Source organism: Ochotona curzoniae, unplaced genomic scaffold (genome assembly GCF_017591425.1).
Source record: "Ochotona curzoniae isolate NIBS_2020 unplaced genomic scaffold, NIBS_Ocur_1.0 contig_4792, whole genome shotgun sequence".
In the NCBI taxonomy this organism is placed as follows: domain Eukaryota; kingdom Metazoa; phylum Chordata; class Mammalia; order Lagomorpha; family Ochotonidae; genus Ochotona; species Ochotona curzoniae.
This window is the reverse complement of record NW_024466389.1, coordinates 3,534,345-3,557,835: the sequence shown is the minus strand read 5'-3', so window position 1 is coordinate 3,557,835 and position 23,491 is coordinate 3,534,345. Positions and strand designations below refer to the sequence as shown.

Genomic DNA, 23,491 nt, shown 5'->3' with positions numbered 1-23,491 from the left:
ACCCTGTGTGGGCGTCAGCCACAGGAATTGTAGGCGGGAGTGGCTCAGGCCCACAGCTGTAGCTGACTCTGTGGATGAGCCCAGCCACGCCCAGCACCGGAGTTCTGCTACTTCCGGGCAGACGGCTTGTTCGGCAGCAGCAGGCACCTGCTAGCATAACTTCAGGCTGCCTTTCATGCCAGCATGCAAGCCCTTTCAACACAAATCCCACCCCTCCAAGCTCCCTTGGTGAGGGGCTCGAAGACCTTCCTGGCAGACCGTGCACACTGCCACAGCTGCACCCCGCCCACCCAGCTCCCCACTCAAAGCCATTCTTACTCAACCCCCCTCGGTCCTCCTGGAGAGGCGTTCAGGAAGCCAAACCTTATGCCCCAGAGAGCATCGCAGTTGCCATGGGGCTGCGATCAGCCATTCTAAGAGGCAGGGAGCCCTGTCCCAGCCCTCAACGAGGACGCCACACACCCCACAGTCCAGTAGGGTCACAATTTGGAATAGGCATTTTGGTCTGAGAAGTACACACACACACACACACACACACACACACACACACACACACACACACAGCCTGCGGTAGAATTACCCTGGAGTACTTCCTCCTTCTGTTCTCTTGTCAGTTACGATGGATGGAGTGAGAGAGCGCAGGACCCAGACATGTTGCAGGACCCAGATTGTTATGGAGAAATTGCTACAAAATTGCCATCCTGTTGGCGGCAGTCAGCTGAACACTTCCAGCTTGGCTGCTAGTTAATACACAACCAGGGGCAAGGGGCACAAGAGCAGGAGACATGCCAGGTTCTCTCAAGGTGAAGGAGGGTTCACAGAGAAGAGTGGTGGCATCCATCCTAGGAGATACCCACCACCTTGGGTGCTGGGCCAGCAGCGCTGAGGTATCAAGAATCGCAGATATCCTGGGTACTAAAGGCCACCCAAGGCTGGGAGAAAGCCCAGTGTCCCCAGAGCCCCAGCAGCCTGTCCTTGATACCACAGGCCACTTTTCCACAGGGGCCCCTCTTGCTGCAGCCACACCTGAGCAGGCTAGCGCCTCCTGGCCCTGGGACCAATGAGGGGGAGTCTGTCCATTGGCTCTGCCGCCCCAGTAGTGTCCCCTACATCTGCATTTGCCCGGTGGAGACGGGCGACACAGCCTCCGGCTTCAAGTGACTTGTAGGAGTGTCAGGCCTCTCCCTGAGCACCCGCTTGCCTACTGGGAGGACAAAGGAGGAGCAAGGGCATCTTGGAGGATGCCAGGGGACCCTGGAGGTTCAGACTTCTTGCTACACCCTCTGCCCTGCGCCCAGGGCTCCATCTTTCCCACGGTTCTCCAAGAGAGAGGCGGAAAGACTGGTAATAAAAGCAGTTATCATATCCCAAGCCCAGGGCACTGTGAGCTCCAAATGCACAGGGCCCAACCTCCCGGGGTTATATTTGTGACACCCTATGGCAGGAAAGGGTCCCAGCTGTATGCCTGCTTCCTCTAGCTTTCGCTGTTTCCAAGGGACGCAGGACCAGGCCTTCCCCATATAGTTACAATCATCCTCGCACTTACAAACTGACAGCAGGGATGACTTTTTCTTTCTGAAGGATGACAGTGAGCTGCTGGCACCTGAGATGGCTGAAGGCTTCCCTCACTGTGGGGGGCAGTCAGGCTCCTCCCCCGTGGGCACCCAGCTCACCACTTGACAGTGCCATTCCCATGTGGGTGTGGGGAGGAAGCTCAGAGGACTGGGGACAGGGGAGACAGTCACAGCACGGAGGGAGGGGGCACTGGTCTCCCCCAGCAGAGGAGAGAGCGTTGGCAGGAGTTGGGGTGGAGGGGAGCTGGGCCCAGCCAATGGGAAGAACATGGCGGGGGCAGGGGTGCCCTCTGCACAGTGCTGCCAGCACATTGTGCAGGTGAGTCACGGGAAGAAGTGACTGAGAGAACACATTAGAATAATAACCTTGGCAGTCAAAGGCTCCTGGAATTTCTCATTCTGCTCACACTGAGGCCAGCAGGTGCAGCACCTGGCTGCTTGTGCCTCTCCACCGCCCAGGGAGCTTGTGCTCCACACAGGAGTCTCCACGCAAGACCGGAGTGGTCACTCTTACCATGTCCCAGGACAGAACGTTGTCTTGGGCCTCGCAGAGCTGCCTAAACACAGCAATGAAACCCGACACCCCCTTCTCCCTCCACAAAGGCAGCAGAGCAGAGGCTGGTCTGTGGGAGAAGGGGCAGAAGAGGCGGGGGGGGGGGGGAGTGGGCATTCTGTGCAGCCAAGAACTAACTTCGCCTCAAGCAAAGTGTCCCCCACCTTGTGGGGGAGGGACTCTGTAAGCCTCCCAGAAGCCATGCACGCAGCCAGTCATGCCTGGGTCACAGGTCAGTTCAGCAGTACATGGCCAAGGGCCAGCCAGGCCAATGGTGTAATTTAGAGTGCTGACTCTGGGTGGGTGACTTGGGCAATCAGCTATACCCACTTGGTGGAGCACTGGAGGGGGCTGGAGGAGCTCCCCCGAGGTTGGCAACCCCCCCAATGAGCGATGCCCCACAGCGGTGCCAGGGAAGCAGCACCCCACTGGCAGCTGACACTGGGAGCTCCAAGGTCAGGACCCTCCTGACCTCTGGCGCCTGTCTTTCTCCACTCAGCTGCTTTGGATCAGGGTCTCTTTGAAGGGGGGGCCATCACTGCTTGCAGTGAGCTCTGGGGGGCTCAGAGCGTCACTGCCTTGGGGGTGCTCTCGGGACCCTTGGTGATTCTGTCCATGGCTTCAGGGAGCTTAGGTCACTGCTGAAGCTTGTCCAGTGATGAGGGGCCTGGATCGGGGTCGGTGTGAACACCCTCCTCGCCTGATGCCGGGAAGGACGTCAGGACCCACTCAGCAGGGAGGACAGTGGTCACCGACACCCCAGAGCCGGCTGGCCAACCACCCCTGGGCGCAGCATTTGTGGCACACAACCTCCCGTGCTCTCAGCAAGCCTCCGGAAGTGCTGATTACTGAGAAAGCTCTCGGCCTCCAGACTCGGCTGTGGCATCATCCTTATCCATCCCACCACTTCTGCTGGCCTGTGTCACCCAGATGTTCACATACCTGCCTGAAACCCATGATCACTGGCCACTCACTTTCACATAGAGATACCAGCCCCTTGTGTCCAGGTTAATTCTTGGCTGATGCTCTCCATGGTGAATGACACAGAGCTCGGCGCCCGCAGCTAACCCATGGTCCTACCGATGCCACCTCCTCCATCTTTCTGGATCCTGTCCCCTTTGCCTACAGTCACCAGTCTGCTGGTCTACCCATACCCACTCCAGCCCCCTTTCAATCTGTTCCTTACTCAGTAGCTATGGCACTTCCCTCCACATGGTCAGTGGCCTCTCCTTGGGTATACATTCAGTACATGCTGCCCGCCCACCTGGACTGACCCGTTGCCCCCATTTACTCCATGACCTCTCCAAGGTTTCTGACCACCCCAGAGCATCAGGGCACAGTGCTACCCTCAGCTGGGAATATACGTGCCATCCTTCTTGATGAAGTCACTTCTGCTCATTTTTGACATGTCAGTTGAAGGAACCCTCCCAGATCTTCCAGACGAGCCAACGCCAGCTCCTGGAATTTCCTGAGGCAGCCAGGCCCGACCTTCCCTGCACGGAGCCTCGGGGAGCCCACTGACCACACCTGCCCTCTGTGTCCCTTTCCCAGCCCCGGGCACTGTGCGGACTGACTCCTTTAACAGTACTGAATAGAAGACTACAAAGAGGGAAGAGAACACACTTCTGCTGAAGGCGTCTGCAAAGTGCGGCGGGCGCCGAGAGGGGAAGAGGTGTGTGGTCAGGGTGCAGGGGGCACTGGGACATGGCACGTGTCAACTTGGGCTGTCGGCTCCCATGCAAGTCCCAGCAATAGGGATGGGAGAGCCAGAGGAGGACTCGCCTGGCATGAAAGTCAAGAGCAGATGATGGAGTCAGGCCAACATGCAGGAATCCCTCTGTCACACTCCACACAGTGGAGACCTAGAGGGTCATGAGTGCACAGGGTCTCTGGGTGGGCAGTGCCGGGAGGTGGGTTTTGCTGGAAGGGACAGTCAAGTGGCTCAGACAATTGCTTCCTCTCTCATGTATCTTGGGACCAATCAATGCTGCTTGGTGGTACCCAAGTGTTGCAAGATGCCCCAGGCTTTTACAGATACCACCTAATTGTGGGAGGGGCTGGAGCAGAGTTGCCTGCCTGCATCCTAGGACATCCATGGAAGAAGACACAGGGACCTCCCCACCAAAACCTCCCTGGCTGCTGCTGTTGGAATGGGACCCTCTGCTTCAGAGGCTGGAAGCATGGTGCGGGCGCCAGGGCCCTGTCCCTCCCTTGTCTGTGCGAACGCAGAGAAAAAGCATCTGCTGCTATGGGCAAACCTTGACCTTGGCCAAGAAGTCACAGGCTGTCATGTGGCCCGGGGCTTCCAGCCGGCTCGTGTGTGCCCTGGCTTCTGGGGCTTTCGGAAACTTGGCTGTGGGATAGAGACGGGGAAGAAGATGGGAGGGTGACAGCACTCTGACCGAGGAGGCGGGAGGTGGCCCCTTTTCCTGGGGCAGGTGGCTGCGCTTCCTTCCAGAAGGATGTGGGGGCTGGATGACGTGATGGCCAAGTCTGTCTCAAGTTCTAAACTCCCTGACATTCTGTGTGTGTTTCTGGCATGTCGTTGATTTCACTCTGTCCTGAATCTTTATGGTGTCTTCTCTTGCTTATTAGGAGTGGAATGCAGGACTCCCCCATCCGTCCTCCGACGAAGGACCCCGAGTCCACAGTAGTGGACAGTGTCCGCGCAGGGCACCAGTCTTTGACCTTCAAAGACCATTCTGGATGCCCTGGTGTGAGGCAGGGGACAAGGTGGCTGGCCTCTCAGGAGGATGAGAAGTGTGTATATTTTTAGGAGCTCTTAAAAGGAGAGGGCCTTGCTCTTGGCTCCTGGCGGAGGCTTGGGATGGCCTCCTAAGTGCAGCCAGGGCTGGACTGGGTGGGAGGCGTCCCCTTCCACCTGCTCAGGCTACAAGGACTCAGATCTTCCTCCCAGGCTGCCCAGCTCCCCACCCAGCCCCTGCCTCTTTTCTGTGTTTGAGTCTGGCTACTTAAGGAGCATGGCTGCAGACCATCCCCTCCCCTTTGCAAGAGTGACGGATTCTGGTGCGAGGCTGAAGGAGCCCAAGGCTGGGTTGGCTGTGTTCCCACATTGCTGGTCTCTGTACGACTCCAGCCTGGCCCCAGAGGCCTTTCTTTCAGGCTGTGTTTTCTGGAGAATGGATGATCCACACCCAAGCAAAGAGGCAGGATAATGGGAGACCAATGTAATAAATTCTAGGTGCAGCTGCCCACACAGGCCTGCCAGGCTGGAGTCCCATGTGCCAGCAACAAGCAGTGCTCAGGGGCCTGTCTGCAGCCCCTGCACCCTAGTGGGGAGTGCTGACAAGTGAGTGTGAGATCTGGGGACTAGGGTGGATGTGGGGTCACTTGGGATGGACAGAGATGCCACTTTCCTAGGGGCGCACAAACCCATAAGCCTTGTGCGGGACCAACACCAGAGTGGAGGTAGGGAAGGCAGTGCCCGGTGCTCCTCTCTGGCTGCACAGGAGGGGGCTAGGGCTCGTGAAGGCACGGGGTCTCCCAGGCCAGGTTAGGTCAGGATCCGAGCAGCCCCTGCTTGCCCGTCAAACACAGAGGGCGGAAGGTCGCGGCCCCGAGCAGGAGCTGGGCTCAGCACCATCTCCTCCATCTGGACTCCTAGCTGCTTCTGAGTCCCTTCCCCCATCAGACCTCCCTTCGGGGGTTCCTCCAGCAGCTCCACTTGGCACTAGGCTTGGCTGACCTGCTCTTTCTCCTTAAGCAGACCTCTGGGGTTCCTCCCATCTCGCCGGCAGCTCTCCTTCACCAGTTCCTCTTCTGCTGGACACCCCCACACGTGGGGGGCGGGGACGGGGTGGCCTGTGGCATGTCTTCTGCACCTGACTTCAGACACCACCAGCAGCTGACAACCCCTGACCGTCCACTGCATTCTGATCTCCCCTTGGCCTCCAGACTGCCAAGCCCGTCCGTGACCTTGGTGTGGCTAACAAGGCCGCTGGCCCTAACTCTCATGTCCTTCTTCCCCGGCCCCTCCACCCCTTGGAGACGCTTCTCCAACACAGGACACGATTGTGCCAACGTCCTCTAACTCTTTGGGCTCCCAATGTTCTTTCTTGCCCTCCGTTTCCAAATCATCACGGGGGCCTGGACTTCACCTCCCAGTGTCCCCACCCCACTTCACCCCAGGTCCCTCGACTTCATTTTGCTGGTCACATCAGTACCACCTTCTCACTGGTCCCTTTGCGCTCCCCCCATCTCCTCTCACCCTGTGGCAATGGTGCCTCCTGAGCTCTTGTGGTCTCCCTGTCCCCGTGTTTCCTTCCAGGATCCTGCAGGGGTGGGGCTGGCTCCTCCTCCTTCCTGTCACTTACAGCCCAATGCCAACAGCACCTGCTTCTTCTTGATCTCCCACCTTACAACAGTCACCATGGGAGCTGCTCCCAGGCCCCCAGTGCTGGTGCCCTGCCCCCCACCCAGCACAGCCTGGTTTGTCCCCTTGTGGTAGGTTGTCTTTCTCCCCACCAGCACATAAGCCCCACGAGAACCCAAGTGCCCCCAAGCTCAGAGCAGTGGCTGGCGCACAGCAGCCCATCACCCGTCTACCAGAGACACAAGGATGAACAGCCCCCTCAGAAGGAGGCCAGAAGACAGGGTTAGGACACATGAGATTGTTGGGGGCTGCATGATGGTGGTGGGGAGGGCATCGAGGGGAACAGAGCGTGGACGAAACAAAGGAGAGAGGAGTTCTAGGCTGCGTCGAGGAGGTGGGCAGGGAGCACGTAAGGTTCTCTGGGAGGATGCCAGGGTCTGGGCTGGGACTCTGCCTTAGGGCAAGGAAGGAGGACAGGGCACAGAGAGGAAGGGGAGCTGGGCTGGACCACAAGAGAGGCCTGACAGGGATGCTGGCTCATCCAGGGGAACCAGAGCTGGTTAGTGCTGGGGGCGGCAAGACGGAAGGTTCCGGATCAGAGACACAAAGCAGCAGCCATCAGGGTGCTCTAGTGACTGGGTGAGAGAGCCCTGCCTGGGAGGAAGCCCCAAGAGAACGGGCAGGAGGAAGACTGCAGCTCAGGAAAGAACCAGCCCTGTGACTGCTCAAGGAACCTTCCAGAAGACAGAGAAGTGCAGGTGGAGAGTGCAGACCAGGGCTTCCACAGAGGGGGGATGTCACCAGTGGGGTTGGTGGTGTCTTCAAACCAAAGGAGAGCTGAAGGAGCCCTGAGGTCTCCCAAGACTGCTGAAGCCCCAGCAGGGGGTACACCTGTTAGCATGTCATGGGGGGCAGCAGGCAGGAGGCGAGGGCACAGTCTGTCCTGCTGCCCCACAGCTGTCCCTGAGGGTGCCAGCCGGTCAGCAGCTTGTCTCTGCCCCTTCTGTGCCTCCCCCTGTATTCTTCCCTAGCTCCAGGATTGCTGCAGTGCGGATAGAAGCTGTGCTGCCCGTTCTGCACCGAAGAGGCTGCCTTGGGGCAGGGCAGAACCACCCAACGCCCCGCGTGGCTGCACCCCTCTCAGTGCCTGCCAGAGCCAGGCCCGCGCCACAAACCCTCAGCAGGACTCACACACCCAGCCCGGGGGCGTGGAGGGTGCCCACTGCTGCTCTGGATTCTTGCAGAAATATGTCCCACACGTGGTGTGCCTGGTCAGATGGCTCCTGCCCTCTGGAAACCATTGAGGGATATTGTCTTTGAAGTCACTTGCAGATGTTCACTGGGTTAAGACAAGCTCCTCCTGGATTAAATGTGCTCTACGTGAATGGCCAGTGTCGTAAAGAGAGGCACAGAGACACCCCCCAAGGGAGGACCAGCTGCGTGGCAATGGCAACAGGCAAGGGGACGTGGCAGCTGGAGAGGTGAGGAGGGCTGTTCCCCTGCAGGTCTCAGAGGCACGTGGGCCCTCGTCACCTGGAGGTCAGAACCCAGAGGGCGTCCATGTTGTGTGAACCGCACAGCTGGTGGGGAACTCCCTAGGTGCTTAGGACACCCCTGCAGGGGTCGAGCGAAAGCTGCCTGTGCTGACCGCTGCAGGGTCTGAACCTCCCATTTGCAAACTTTAAAACCAGTCGCGGGACCCCCTAGGGGAGCAGGGGTCGGGGTCATCCTGCATCTGTGTGCCCAGGCAGACACAGGTGCCCCCAGGTGCCAGGGCATCTGCGTCCCTCGCAGACACTACCTTGCTTCCTCCCCCCATCCCCCACGGCCTCCCCAGCCTCCGCAGGGTCTGTGCCATTTCTTGGCAAGGTACCATTTTCACTGCCACTAGTGAGACCCAGCTCCAAGGTGACCAGCTCCCTGCCACACGGATGAGCTGCGACAGATCCCTTCAGTGAGGTCCCCACTGCAAACGGCAGGGGCAGCAGCTGGCTCCTCGGAGGGGTCCCGGAGCTAAGGCTCTGTCCCCAGGTCAGATGGGCACCCAGGGCTGGGCATGGGGCGGGCATGGGGCGGGATGGACACATGGAAGGTGTGAACAGGCACAAACAGCAGTGCTCCCGGGCTCAGTGGGGTCAGCGACAGTCACCTCTCTATTGCACAGAGCTGGGACCTTTCCCAACACAGAGAAATGACACAACGTCAGAGACAAGAAGTCTGTTCTGATCTTGACACCTGCTTGTGGACCATGAAATGCGACGCTGCACCCCATGCACCTGCACAGCAATTTAAAAAAAAGACCAAGAGGCCGGCATCGTGGCACACCAGGCTCAGCTGCCGCCTGTGCTGACCGCTGTGTGCCATGCCCACATCCCACGTAAGTGTCAAGTCAGGTTAGGACTGCCCCACTTCTCAGCCAGCTCTCTGCTACTGCACCTGTGGAAGCAGCAATGGTGCAGGTGCTCAGGACCCTGCACCCAGACAGGAGACCCGGACGGAGGTCCAGGCCCATCCCTGGCCATTGTGGCCATGTGAGGGAGTGACCAGAGGCTGAGAGATCTCTCTCTCTCTCTTTGTCTCTCCGACTCTCTCTAACTCTGCTTTTCAAATAAACAACTAAATCTTAAAAAAACGAAAACAAAACAAGAGGAAGACGATGACTAGCTCACTGGCTTCTGCTGCTTCCTGTGGCCAGAGGCCACCACCATGCACAGGTGTGACCCTAAAGCCATCCCAGACCTCACTCCTGGTGGATTCCAGAAAGTTCTCCTCCTGTCCCTTCCCACAGGTGGCCCTGGGGGCAGACGGGCAGGTGAACTGCCAGCTTGGCTTTGGCAGGGGCAGGCAGCTCTCCGCTTCTTCAGTGTTCTCAAGTTTGTCTGTTACCCCAGTTTAGTCAATCGCCAACACAACTCGGCCCCACTAGGCTCCTGCACACTTGCCTCTGCCTCTCAGACCATCTGGGAAGCTTGGGGCCTCTGGAATGCACTCCCCACAGTAGCCTCTGCCCGGCTGGGAGCAAGTCCTGCCAGCGCCTCCACACTCCGGGCAGCCGCCCAAGAGGCAGGCACTTGGAGGGAGGGGTTTAAGCTCCCAGCCAGCTCCACGCTCTGCCTGGGTGACAAGGTCACCCCCTGCTCCCCAGGTCACCTGCCCCCAGGTGACTGGCCAAAGCCCAGGAAAGCTACATCTCTCTCTGTCTCGAATCCTCTCACACAGACAGGCGAATCAGATGCCCAGGATAAGCAGCTTAGTGGGCTTGGGACCTGGATGGGGCAGTGGGGATGGGCAGACCCTGAGCTTCTAGATAACAACAAAGGGAGAAGAGGAAGGAAGGGACACGGGGCACACTGGCCTTCCCCTCCAGGGACTGAGTCACCAGGGGCTTCCCAGCTGTCCATGGCGGAGGGGGCCTGCCCCACCTCGCACCTCGGGGCACGCAGCAGTCTGTACTGCTGCCCTTTGCAAGCACAGGCGTCTAAACAGACAGCAAATCCTCAGTGAGCCCAGCACAGCCTCGTGTTCCAAGGACCCATGTCAGGTGCGAGGGACATTCCCCAGAGACCTGCCCACTTCCAGCGGGGAAGAGGTTTCCCTGGCAATCCCCAAATGACTTGCTCAGACCTCCCTGGGGGTCCCTAGCAATGGGTCAGGGGTCAGGCGCAGCGGAAATCCATTCTGAAGCTGCACGTGACGGGGACAGCCTTGACCAAAGGCCCTTCCTCCTCCTTCCCCCTCTTCCTGGCCGACCCCATCCCGTTCCTAGCCGGCTGATGCCTGCGCAGGCTACAGCTTTTACCAGCAGTGCCACTTGCTCCGAGAAGCCTTCCTGATCAACGCACTGCGCTGGGCTTTTCCGATACATACGGATACACACGTGCGGGCTCCCATCACAGCGCTAGAACCCCCACCTCTGCCCTTCACATTCACCGCGGAGAGGGAAGCGCCCTGGGTCCGCGGGAGGCTCTGCGGCTCCCTGGTTTACCTCCCGCCTCCCCGCATCCTAACGCAAGTCTGCAGAATGGCAGAGGGAGAGGGGAGGGTCCCCGCACCACGACACTTCCACCGGGAACGATCGTTCCCCGCTGGGCGGGGCTCCATAAACAAAGGCTGAGCCAGGGGCAGAGACCGCGCTGCGAGGACAAAGACGCTCGGAGGACAAAGGCTGAGCCCAGTGCTGCGCGCGCCCCCGCGCCCCGCAGCGGCCTTTAGCCAGGCAAACAAACGCACAGCTCAATCTGGCTCGGGCAGGAATTCGCGTCCCCGCACACCTTCTGCCATTCTGGGGTGGGAGCCGGGGAATGTATGAGAGCTCAGTTACGGCCCTTCTCTCTCCACGCTCGCCAAAGGACGCAAGGGAAGGCGCCGAGCGCGTGGAAACGTGGGCCGGAGCCCCTCGGATCTCTGCTCTCCCCCGGGACTTGGGCCCCTCAAGTCCCCGCCGCTGCCGGCAGCTCAGCGCCCCGCAGCCCCGCACGCACACCGCCGGCCTTTCCGCGGGGGGCACCCCGCATTGCGGCTGCGTCCCGGGTGCGCGCGCGCGGGAGTGTGCAGTGCGCGCGCTCCGCCGCCGCAGCCGTGCCCCACTTAGCTGGCGCCGCAGTCCCCGCCCGCCGTGCCGCCACGCCCCCGCGCCCCCGCCACTTTGCCGGGCACCGTGGGGCCAGCGCGCCGGGGCCCCGGGGCTGCGGAGCCGGGAGGGGCGGCGTCTGCCCGACGCCAAGTTCACCGCCTGGCCGGGTGGTGAGTGGGAGGGCGGGAGGAGGGGAAGGACCCTCGCCCTTCCCGGAGAGCGGCTGGCTGTCCCCTCCGCCCCCCACGCTGGCGCTCTGGCTGCGGCACTGGCATTGCCCTTCCCCCCAACGTGCTGTTGCTGGGGGAACGCTGTCCTCTTTGTCCACTTAGGGACAAAAAGGAACACGCCCGGTCCCCAAGGCCCTCTGCTGCCACCTCCTTCCTCTCCCATCATTTGGCCAAGATCAAAGAGGGGGTGGATTAGCGCCGCGGTTCAGGACGGCAGGTGCACAGCAGGCATCTCCTTCGGGCCGTGCTGGCCCGTGGAGTTCAGCAGGGTGTCCCAGCTCCAGACCCAAGCTGGCGTGCGGTGCGGTTGCCCCCCTGATTGGTGGTTAAGCCACAGCCCTCACTGCTCAGGTCGCCCGGCTTGGCCGAGGCTGCACCCCCTGCTAAGCCTCCTCCACCTTCCAGGCTGGCTGCCCCACCCCCTCAGAGCCCTGTTGCGGCCACCTGGGGCAGTCATCCAGGGAGAGCCAGGGCTCCACAGAAGCTCCCTGCTCCTTTTTCGTTTGTTCTGTAAAACTGAAACCGGATTTCCTGAACGGGAACCCCTGATCACCCTGCCCTTCTCTGTTACATCCCGCGGGTCACCGGCACAACCCCGGCTGGCTCCGGCCTCTGCCAGGGTGCAGGCGCCTGCTGACCCACAGCTGCCTCTGAGAATAGATCCCGACGGTTCGCTGGCCAGAGCGGCTGCTGGGTGCCCTGGCACGGCTGGGGCGGGGGATGGGAGCAGGCACCCTGGTGGTTCAGGGAAGGCATCCAACAGGCAAGAGGGGGAGCCTAGGAGGTGAGAAGGGGGTGCACTGGGTGGAGCAGAAGGGCTTAGGGGAACCACCGCTTCGAGGCCCAGGTTCCCCAAGGGCACAGGAGTGGGCTTGTCCTCTGCTGTTCCCGCTGGACCTGGGGCTTCCTGAGGGCTGTCCACATGGTGGAGGGGTCGGGAGCAGCCAGCTTTTCTCCACCTCTCAGAGGCCTGGGGGCGGGGCTGATCTCCATGGCAACGACCCTGCAGGAGGCAGCACTGCATAGACCTTGCTGCTGGGGGTCTGTCCAGAGAAGGACCTCCCAGCTTGCTGCCCGGATGGTCAGGCAGCAGCCACCAGCCACCAGCCACCAGCCAGGCCTCCAGAGACCAAATGGAGGGCGGGCCCAGCCAGCGGCCAGACCCAGGCTGGCGCAGACCCGGGACGCCCATCCCTCTCTCCAGTTGCTTCTTGAGTGTCCCTGTCGCTTGGAGCCCAGCAAGGCACACCGTTCTTACCGTCCAGGGACAGCCAGTCGTGCTGGGAGGATGGGAGCGTGGGCAGTGCTCGGGCTTTGTACTCAAACACCACCGAGTTGGAGATGATCTGGTTGTTGAAGGCAACTTGTAGGGTCACGAGACCAGTGTCATGGGCTGCAAGGGAAAGACAGAGAGGTCAGGGGGGTGGGGTGGGTGGGCACCACCTGCACCTGCTGGGCTCCTTCCTGCGGCCCCAAGGCAAGGCTGCTAGTTCTGGGGACCTTTCTGGCCTCTCCCCCAAGCCCAGGGTGGGCAGGAGCCCTGGGGCCCTCTCCCCCAGACACAACGTGGGTTCCTGCACTCTTTCTCTGCCATCGCAGGCGGGGTTCAGGGACATTTGCTGTGAGCCTTTTTGTGCCTCTTGCTGTCTTATCTTGTCCTAAAGGCTTGATCTGACTCCGTTCACATGGGATCCTGTGTGTTTCCACAAAGTCCCCCTGCCTCCCAGCTGTGCCTGTCTCATAGGTCCCAGCTTGCCTGGGAGACCCCGGATGCTGCCCCTCCCTCAATGCCGGGACAGTAAACTCGGGAGGGCATGCCTGTCCCAACTCAGTGCTTTCACTGCATGTGCTGAGTGCCTGAATGAGGCACTGTCACTGCGGGCAGCAGGCAAGGCAGCCCACGGCAGAGATCTGGGTGCAGGCAGTCGTTGCATGGTGCCCACCGGAGTCCCATGGGTAGTGGCTTGTGTCCTGCCCTATTGGGGCACCAGATACCCACAGCCAGGGCGTCCCCAGCACAGACTTCCAGGGAGGGCACGCCCAAGGATTGCACTACTGTCTGGGTTCTCAGCTTTCACCAGTTCACAGACTGGAGGCCACTGTCCAGGTCAGCTGTTCCCTGGGACAGAGAAAGGGCTCAGCTGTCCCCACCCCCACCCCACCAAGGACACTTGCTGCAGATCCCAGTCCCCCGAAAACCAACGTGTCGCCCCCTGCCCACCTCAGGGTGGAGGCAGCAGAGGCTCAGGTCCAGGTCGTGACCTTAGCCAACAGGAACCCCCGTCCCGCCTCTGATCGGGGCTTCCCAGCCAACAGGATCTCCCGTGGCTTTGAGTGTGGTGTCACCGGGCAGGTCTCCAAGCTTGTGGTCACTTGCCTCTCCCGGGGTTTGCCTAGTTCAGCATCAGGAAGGAAGGGGGCCTTCCCCTGTCCCACATGAGCCTCCTGGGCACAACCTCTTCCACTCTGCCCTGGCACCGGCACAGCCTGCAGTGACGTTGGAGAGTGGCCGACCTAAGGGATCTCGGCTCTCCTGAGACAGAGGGCGAAGGACCTTCTTTGAGTCCCCGGGTGCCAGCCCATCGGCGAGTGCTGGCTCTGCCCTCTCCCTCCATCTCCTCAGTTACTGCTGTACTCCAAGGGCCTGCCCATTAGCCTTGTGGGGACATCTCTGAGCCCTGTTCCTGTTGCAATGGTGCTGGGGCAGGGGGCGGGGGCATGGTTTGTGCACCTGCAGGAAGCCAGGGGGAGTGTTACCAGAGGGAGCCCTCCTCTCCGAGGCAGGAAAGTTGAACAACCCTCAGCCCAGCACTGCAGGACGCTCCTCCTGTTTCCATTCATCCTCCCCGACAGTCCGCACCCCACACGCTCACTCATCTTTCCCTTCCCGCAGACAGGAAAGCCAGGCAGAACTCCTTCCTGCGACTTTGGCGGGATTTGTGTTGGACCCTTGCCATCTCCTCTAGCCTCCCTGAGTTCAAGTTCTTCCACCCTGCGGCTGGCAGCAGAAGCTTCTGCCTCTGGGCCCACCCAGCCCGGCCTCCCCTCACTGTCCGGCCATCGGCCATCGTCTGTTCTCGGTTCCCCAGGTTTCTGACAGCAGTGCGTTGTTGAGCTGGCGCTCAGCAGAGGGCCTGGCCACTGCCCCGTTGACTCATGAGCGCAGGGACCTGGTCTGGCCTACTTTTTCCCTGGTAGTCAGTGCCTGGCCTGGGCTCAGCCACCGTCGGTGAGTGAGTTCGAAGCACACCTGTTCAGTCCCAGGGTGGGGCCGGGTGCCTCTTCTCCCTCCACTCTAGCCTCGGCTCAGCACGCTCACGTGGCCCTGGACCTCGGTCCACCCCAGGTGGAGGCAGCTGGGCTCCCACCCAGCCTAGGAGCTCCCTGGGGGTCTTGGGGAGGGGGCAATGTGTGCCTGTGTGTCTCTTCCTGCCAGGGATGGCATGGAGACTGCTGAGCAGGACCCTCTGGCTTGCTTGGGCAGGTGCACCAGGCCAGTGGGCGGTGGCCACCCGTGCTTCCTGGCCCCCCTCGTGTGTCATTCCCAGCCCTCAGTGGCCTCTGAGCGGTTTTTTTGTGATGAGGCTGGTCTAGTGCTGGCTTCAAGGATCACCCTCCAAGCTCAGGCCCAGCTTCCCCTGGGGACACTCTGAGGTCCCGGGGTGGCCCGCAGCCCCCCATCCCCAGGGCAGCAAGTGGTTCCTCTGCAGGACTCCCTCCATGCTGGAAGCTCCTTTGGCTCAGGGGCTCGGGGCGGGGGCGGGGGGGGGGGCTGGGTATTATACTCTTTGCTCCATTCTGGGAACCTGTCTAAGGCACTGTTTAGTAAATTAGGAAATGAATGAATGAATGAGGGAGAACATTTAGACCAGTCTCACAAAGTGACATGTTTCAATCTGGGCCTCAAAAAGGCATTGCCCAAAGGGGACCCCACATGGGGTTAGCTGCTGTACAAAGGGGTCCCCACTCCCTGTCTGCCCGAAGCCTGGTGGCTGAGATGCCTTTGGCCACAAGAACTGAAATGACTCAGTGAGACTCCACTGCCAACTCAGGGACCAGCAACACCTGCAGAGACCCTCAGAGAGCTGGTACCCCAGGCCTCGTGAACAGAGCACCTGCAGGAGCAGGGCAGGCTCCACATTCCTGCCCATCATTGCACTCACCCACCTGGCACAGAGGTCACCCCTGCGCTCAAGTGGCCCAGAAGTTCCCAGGGGTTCTGACCCCAGCTCCTGGCACAGCATGCAGAGGTCACATGAAGGCCGTTTATTTTTGGAGGGGCCTGATATTCGGGGATGAGACGTGGCACCCACTGCCAGCCAGCAGCAGGTGGTAAGTGGACAGCTTGGCACCACGCTGCCCTTGCCTGTGCCTCGCCTGAGGCATCTGGGGCAGTCAGGCTGCAGGGCCCCCAGGGCTGCTGGGAGCACAGCCAGAGTCCCAGGGAGCACAGAGCCAGGCAGGCTGCCGGTGGGCGGGGAGCAGGATCCCCCAGGAGTAGCCTGACGCCCTGGGATATTGACGGAGTTGAGTTTAGGTAAAAGTCAGCCCCATTCCACAACCTGGGCAGGCTTCAAGGAGGCCGTGTGTGTGTGTGTGTGTGTGTGTGTGTGTGTGTGTGTGTAGGGGACAGAAGGGTGTGTGGGGCTCAGGAGACCCAGGCTGGGGCACAGCACAGTGGGAGGTGGGTCTGAGGGCAGCCAAGGAGAGGTGGGATCAGCCCAGAGCCCCCAGCGTGGTCAGCTCTGCTCTGCCCTGGGGCTCATGTCCTGTCCTTTCACAGGCCACCCCAATGGAAGGGGTCACTCTCCCCCGACCCAATTCAGTGTCTCCTGCTTGCTGCTGATTTCGCACAGGCCACTCCCCGGAGCTGATGCTGGGGGTGAGTGACAGGGAGGGACTCAAGGCCGGACAAGGGGGCCTTTTGACACCAGCTGGAAAGTGACCCCAAACTTGGAGATCCATTCACTCCTTCCTATGGTCAGTCACCCTCCTGTGACATGCCAGGCCCTTTGCTGGCCCTGGGGACACCATGGTGACCTTGGTGCCCCTCATGGAGGTGCTACTGGCCAGACGCAAGGGCAGAGAGGCAAGTGGGTGGTGACAAAACCACAAGGGAAGTGGCAGGAGGGTATGGAGCACCTGTACCCTCTGGGGGCCTGCACCCCTCTATGGGGGCCTGCACCCCTCCATCCAGGCCTGCACCCGTCCATCCAGGCCTGCACCCGTCCATCCAGGCCTGCACCCCTCCGTCCAGGCCTGCACCCCTCGTCCAGGCCCTGCCCCCTCATCCAGGCCTGCATACTCTATCAGGCCTGCACCCGTCCATCCAGGCCTGCACCCCTCCGTCCAGGCCTGCACCCCTCTGTCCAGGCCTGCACCCCTCCATCCAGGCCTGCACCCCTCCATCCAGGCCTGCACCCCTCTACCCAGGCCTGCACCCCTCTGTCTGGGCCTGTACCCTCTGGGGGCCTGTACCCCTCTGTGGGGGCCTGCATCCCTCTGTCTGGGCCTGCACCCCTCTGTGGGAGTCTGTACCCTTCTGTCTGTGCCTGCACCCCTCCGTCCAGGCCTGCACACCTCTGTCCAGGCCTGCACCCCTCCGTCTGGGTCTGCACCCCTCCGTCCAGGCCTGCATCCTTCTGTCCAGGCCTGCACCCCTCCGTCCAGGCTTGCACCCCTCCGTCCAGGCTTGCACCCCTCCGTCCAGGCCTGCACTTCTCTGTTCAGGCCTGCACCTCTGTCGGTCCTGCATCCCTTGTTCTGTGCTGCAACTCTGTCTGTGCCAAGCACCCTCCGTCCAGCTGGCACCCCTCCGTATGGCCTGCACCTCCGTCCAGGCTGCACCCTCTGTCAGGCCTGCACCCTTGTCCAGGCTGCACCTTCTCCGTCTGGTCTGAATCCTCGTCAGGCCTGCATCCTTCTGTCCAGGCCTGCACCCCTCCGTCCAGGCCTGCACTCCTCTGTTCAGGCCTGCACCCCTCTGTCCAGGCCTGCACCCCTCTGTCCGTGCATCCCTCTGTGGGGGCCTACACTCCTCCGCCCAGGCCTGCACCCCCCTGTCTAGGCCTGCACCCTCTTGGGGCCTGCACCCCTCTGTCTGGGCCTGTACCCTCTGTCCAGGCCTGCATGCCTGGATATTGTGCTGCTGCTTCTTGGTGCCCGCCCACCAGGGGTCTCCTGCTTCCCTGGCTCTCCAGGCCCAGAGCAGCCTCCACTTCGTGCTGCAGCCAGTGCGGGGTGTTCTCTGTCTGTCCCCTCATCAAGTTGTCTTCCACATCCCCACATAGGGGTGCCTGATAGGGGCCTGTGAGCCGACCAACGCAGCAGGACCCAACAGCATCCCATCTGCTCGCACAGGCCACCCTGGGCATGAGCGGCCGGGCCAGCTTCTTACCTGGGCAGTAGCAACGCAGCACCCCCGGCTGGATCAGGGACGCTGGCACGGAGATCTGGTCGAACAGGCAGCTGTAGTTATTGCTGGCTTCTTGCCAGGGGCCCGTAATGAGCACCTTCACACCTCCCTGCAGGGACAGAGGGGGGCAGAGACGTGCCCCTGCTGGGCACACAGCACAGGCCCTTGCCCCTCGGCCTCAGGCTGGTGGGGCCTCCCTGCTCCCTCCCCCTGCTGGCAAGCACTGGCTGCCTAGACCCAGCTGGCATGCCCTGCCCTGCCCTGCCACCTTGCTAAGCCCGTTGGGTTTGGGAAGAGCGTGGACAGCCATCGTGACCCCAGACCCTCCTCCTAACCCACCAGTCACGTGTCTGAGAGCGCACCAGGTGCGACCCAGCAGGGAGGCATAGGGGAGGGGGGGACCTGTGCCTTTCCTGGGGGGTGGGGGGTGTCAGATTGAGAGAACGCCACAGCCTGAAAACAGCCCTGAGCTCATAGGGTTGCCCCCCTCCCCTATCCTGGGGCCGGAAGTTGTGTAGGGGATTCAAGAGAGAGGCCGGTGAGGTGGGAGACGCAGAAGAGATGGGACAGAAAAATGGTCCCACCAAGAGCTGGGTGTTGGGATGGAAGGGCGGGCCGCCTCGTGCTGGGAGGGGCAGCTCCAGGGGAGAGGACGCGAGGCGTCTTGGGGCGGCTGGCGGGCATCAGGAAGGCCGGGGGGCGCCCAGGCCTCGGGCCAGCCTGGGGTGGCGCCGGCCCCCTGGCCAGTGCGGGCCTGGCGGCACCTGCTGTCGCGCCCGCTCGGTCGAGCCCCGGGCGGACGGAGCCTTCCTGGTCCTGTACTTACGGCTTGGCTAAGAGGCGGGGCGGTCGCCCAGAGTGCACGAAGGCGCTCGCTGGGGGTGCAGGGAGCGGGGGCGCTGGCCTCGGCGGCTCCCGCTGACCTGGGGTGCACCCACCCACAGGCGCCCGTAAACACCTTTCCCCGCGGTGTGTGGGGGTCGAAGCTGCGCAGGTCAGGGCGGAGAGCGCCACCTGGTGTCCAGGCCGGAGAAGGCCGAGAGGCGCTCCCGAGACGGGGCGGGGCGCTGGCCCAGAGCCCCAGGCCCACCTCCCAGCCAGGCCCCTGGGGGCTCTCTCACTGCAGTCCCTGGCCAGACGACCCTCTCCCTGGGACTGGCCCTGCCTCTCCTGGAGCGGGCCTGGCGCTCTTCATAATGCCCTGGACTCCAGACCTGGCTGGGGTTGGCTGGCAACGTGAGGAACTAGTGGGGGCTTTCTTGGGGTCCCTTCCCTGCTGGGTGATAGGGGATGGGCTTTTCTCCGGGGTGAGCCCTTGCCTGGGATGGGCTGGCTCTTGATGGGTCACCGGACCGCCAGGCCACCAAAGCTCAGAGGCAGCGGCAGTGAGCTCAGGGCAGGAGGCCTGCCCCACCCCCGGAGCTGGGTGGTGTTCCTCCCAGGGCCTCTACTGGGTGTGTGCTGCTGTTGGGGGCGGGGAGAGCCTGGCTGGGAGGGGTGCCAGGTGAACGGGTACAAGCTCACTTTGGGATGTCTGGAAACCCAGGAGGCCAGCTCAGAACATCATATTGCCCGAACCTTGGGAGATGATGGAGAGAGCGAGAGGCCTCAGGCAGCCATGGGCAGTTATCCCGTAGTGGAGTAGCAATGCACCCCACAGCTGCTGGAGCGAGGCTGGGGCTCCAGCTGGGAAACAGAACAGGGAGGATTCCTAGGGAACATCAGGGCCTTCTCCATGGAAACCGCCGCAGGCCGGCACAGCATCCATCTGTGCAGGGTGGTTGCCATGGCAACAGCTGCCGGGCTGCACTGCAGTGGCGGCGGTGACGTGGCGCGTGCCTGGCAGCTCTAATTGCGGCGGCCTCTCTGCTGATGCAGTGGCGATGTCAATGGTGGGAGCTGACGCAGGGAGGCTGGGTGGGGGTGGGAGCAGGGAGCAAATGCCGTGTGAGGTCCCTGTGTCCCGGAGCTCTGGTGGATGACAGGGCGGGAGGGATGCCCCAGTGTGCCTCTGTGTGTACATGCGGTGTATTGCGTGTGTTCACACATACGTACCATGTACACATATGTTCGTGTGTGTGTGTGTGTGTGTGTGTGTGTGTGTGTGTGTGTGTGCGCGCGTGACTAGCCGCAGCCCAAGGGACAGCAGTGGGCAGAGTGTGGGAGAAAGGGGAGCCACTGGAGGATGGGAAGGGACACTCCAAAGAGGCAGTTAGGTGGCCCTGGCCACGGCTTTGCTGCTCAGCAGGTACCTGGGGACCACGGATGCTTGGGGCTGAGCTGTGTGCCAGCTGCAGAGCTGGTCCTGAGTTTGGCCAATTCGAAGCCCTTGGCACAGTCAGTGCCCAGAGGGGCCTCTTGCTGGCTGGGAAAGGGGACGGGGCAGGAAGCAGACATGCCCGTGTTGGAAGAGCAGGTGCTCTTGCCAAATCCCAGTGTGGCTCCTGTTCCTGGCATGGTTTAGCCTTGGTGGGAGAGGACAGCGAAGAGGAAGTGGTTGGTCAGTGCCACGGTGGCCCCAGAGCCTTCCCATGTTGCTACACTGGGCCTCAAGTGGCATTTTCCACATCAGATCAAGCTGGAGCTGCTTTTGTGTCTGGGTGCCTGGGAGGCAGCACCCAGGGCTCCTGGCAAACCCGGCTGGATGTGCGCGAGTGCTTCGGCTGCTCCTGCTCCTGGGCCGCCCTCGTGTGGCGAGCTGCTGAACTGCAGCCCAGGGATCTGCAGGCGGGCAGGGAGTAGAGAGCTGGGTCTGTGCCCAAGGAGGCCAGTGTGCTGGTCTGGACCCAGCCCAGTGACCTGCACTGTCAGACCGAGGTCCTGGGAAAGGAGGGAAGCTTCTTTCTCTCCCTCCCAGCCTTGCAAGATGCAGGCTGCAGGTCCCCAGGGACCAGATCTCCAGGTTATGGGGCTGTCGCTACCCGGGATGGAGCCGGGTGCCTCCTTCTGGGCCCTCATCAAGAGGTGGGACCGAGTGGATACAGCCAGCCAGGGCACTCAGGGAACCCTCCACTCAGCCCAGGGGGAGCTTCTCGCTTTCAGAAACAGGGAAGGCGGCTGCCTGGCCTGGGACTCAGGAGAGCAAGGCCGTCAAGGCAGCGTGACCGTGGGCCTGAGCGAGCGCCCGTGGGAGATGCAGAGATCCTGGCAGCTCAGCGGAGCAGGAGTCGGGGGGCACTGCCCGTGGGTGACAGGGCATGCACCCTCCTGTGCCGTGCTCCCCTAGAGAAAAAGAAAAACTTCCCCCTGCGATTCCTGTGTCCCCACGCACCCTCCCCAGGTGGGGGGCAGGGGACGGTTCGGAAGCAGCTGGGGCAGAACTCGGTGCAGACCCCAGGCCCACACCAGATCTTGCAAGGCTCTGGGAGATGGCTGTGTATGCGGTGTGCTCCCTCAAGATGCCAGTGGGAACTCTTTGAGTACTTGGCAGGGAAGTGAAAGTCCAAGGGGTACAGGTGACCTCTGTGGTCATTTGGGAATGTTAGGATAGCAACCCTAGGACTCTCGTCTCCAAAAGAAGGGAATAAAGAATAAATAAGGCACAGCAGGTGGATTACGTGTCCCCAACCCCTCTCCCATGTCAGGAAGCAGCAGGTTGGCTACGGCAGAGCTGGACATGCAAATGCAGACTGCACGCTCGCGGGGGGACGGGGAGGTCGAGCAGCTTACCTCTGGGTAAGACCACTCGGGGGAGTAGTCGGTCACCATGAACACTCGGCCACTCTGCTGCAGCATGCCCAGGGCGCCCTGGGCCGAGGTGGCGGACACCACCTCGGCGACGTGCATGTAGGCCATGGTGCTGGCCCCGCCCTCGGCACTGCTGAGCTGCAGGCTCCCCTGCTGGGGGCTGCAACAGGGGATGCACATTTCGGTCTGCGTGAAGGGGGCGCGGGCCCCGTCCTCCGACTGCGACAGGGCCGCACTGTCCCCGGACACCAGCTGGTGCCCGTAGAGGGTGCCGCTGCCCCCCTCGACGGAGATGAAGTCATTGATCAGGTCGGAGAACTGGTTGCTGAAGGAGATGTCGAAGTGGTCCAGGCTGAGCTCCATGTTGGTGGCGTTGCCCAAGCCGGGCTGGGCCACGGGGTAGAGACCCTGCACCACGTTGCCCGGGAGGACGGGCACGCCGCCAGCGCTGCGGATCACCCCGTTGGACTCCGGCTGCAGGTAGTGCTCGGAGCTACAGGCCTGCAGCTCCCCGGACTTCAGCAGGACCTCACCACCCTCGGGCGCCTGCGAGGTCTCCATGGTCACCTCCGCCTCGACAGTCATGGCCTGGAAGTTGGCCTGGAACTGCATGAGGTGCAGGGAGGGCGAGGGTTCTATCCGAGTCTCCACGTGGCCGCTGCAAGAGCTGCTCTGGGGCGAGCCCTCCGTCTTCACCGCGGGCATCACAAAGGTGCTCCCAGACTCGCCCAGGCTGCTGCGGGCATTCTGCTCGGTGGGGAGGGGTTTGCTGGCATCCTGCAGGAAGAAGCTGGGGGAGGGGGTCTGGTGGATGTGGGGGCTGTGGCCCGGCTGGCTGAAGCTCGAGGAGTAGTCCTTGTTGGAGTCGATGGCGCTGAAGTCCATCTGCTCCAGGGTGGTGCTGGGGCTCAGGCCGCCGCCCGACGGCAGGAGGCTGGAGCCGGCGCTCAGGGTGAGGGAGCTGGCCGCTGCGGCCGCTGAGGACGAGTAGGCCTCCTTGGCCATCTGCTGCTCGAAGGACGTGTCCTCCGTCTTGATTTCCTTGGCCAGGACCGTGGTGAAGCCGAAGGCCCTCTCGGCGGGCGGCGAGTGCCGCATGTTGGCGCTCACCATCTCCGCCTTCAGCCCGCTGCCCCCATACGTCTGGCCCTGCTTGGGGTTGTTGAGGAAGCAGTCGGGGTCAAAGTTCATGGTAGTTTCCGGGATCTTGCGTCCAGCGTCCAGGGTGGTGGAGAGGACCAGCTCTTCGGACACGTTGGTGGGCAGCATGGTCAGGCTCTCTGAGCTGCCCGGGGTGGGGAAGGCGAACTTGTGGCCGTCGGAGCTGACGGCCAGGACGAGGCCCTGGGAGGCGTCGGGTGAGAGGAGGTGGTGGTTGGGGCCGGCGGTGGGGGACATGGTGTACACGGCCTCGTTGGTGACTTCGGACATGAACACCGTGGCGCTCTGGGGCAAGCTGCCCATGACGGAGGCCACCGCCATGCTGGACACGCCCGTGACCACGGGGCTGTCCGCCATGTCCGGGTCGCTGTTGAGCCCGCTGCTGATGGACACGGGTGAGCACTGGGTGGTGTCCGGGACCTCCACCTGGTTGGTGGACGAGACCTCGGTGCTGCTCTGGTGCAGCAGCACGGGCTTGGCCACCTTACCATTCCTCTTGTCACGACTCGATCCCTTGGCGTGGCTGTGTTCCTGCTTGCCCTCGGATACGTCATTGTGCTGCACCTCCGAGTGGCCCCCGTAGCCCCCTGACCGGGGCTCTACCTTGGGGGAGATGATACGGTGTTTGGCACTGTTACACTTGTGGTGCACACTGCTGCCCGCTCCTGCGAAGACCAGAACACAACGTGCGCGCACGCACACACACACACACACACACGCGCAGACTCAGGGCTGGGGCTCCCAGCGGCATCCAGGCCACCACCCCATCCTGCTGCTTCCCCCGGCCCTGCGGCTCTCTGCTGCCCTGGGGATCTTCCTCTGCTACCATGACACCGCAGCATGTGGAGGCTTCCACTGTGCAGGAAAAGCTTCACTTGGCATCACAGAGAGACACGGGAAGGGGGCCTGCTGGCCAGAGGGTGCCAGCCCAGCGGTGGTGGCCATGTCCCACCCCGAGTCCTCCC

The 23,491-nt window shown here is 62.1% G+C and overlaps 1 protein-coding gene across 1 annotated transcript in view; it reads right to left on the bottom strand.

Annotated features, from left to right (window-relative positions):
- CAMTA1 (calmodulin binding transcription activator 1) overlaps positions 1-23,491 on the bottom strand; it is a 698,792-nt gene that overhangs the window by 42,216 nt on the left and 633,085 nt on the right. Inside the window, exons 9-11 of the mRNA XM_040987850.1 lie at positions 21,348-23,191; positions 17,661-17,787; positions 12,522-12,656 (exon numbers count right to left, since the gene is read on the bottom strand). Of these exons, the coding sequence (XP_040843784.1) occupies positions 12,522-12,656; positions 17,661-17,787; positions 21,348-23,191 (2,106 nt within the window). The remainder of the gene's footprint in view (positions 1-12,521; positions 12,657-17,660; positions 17,788-21,347; positions 23,192-23,491) is intronic.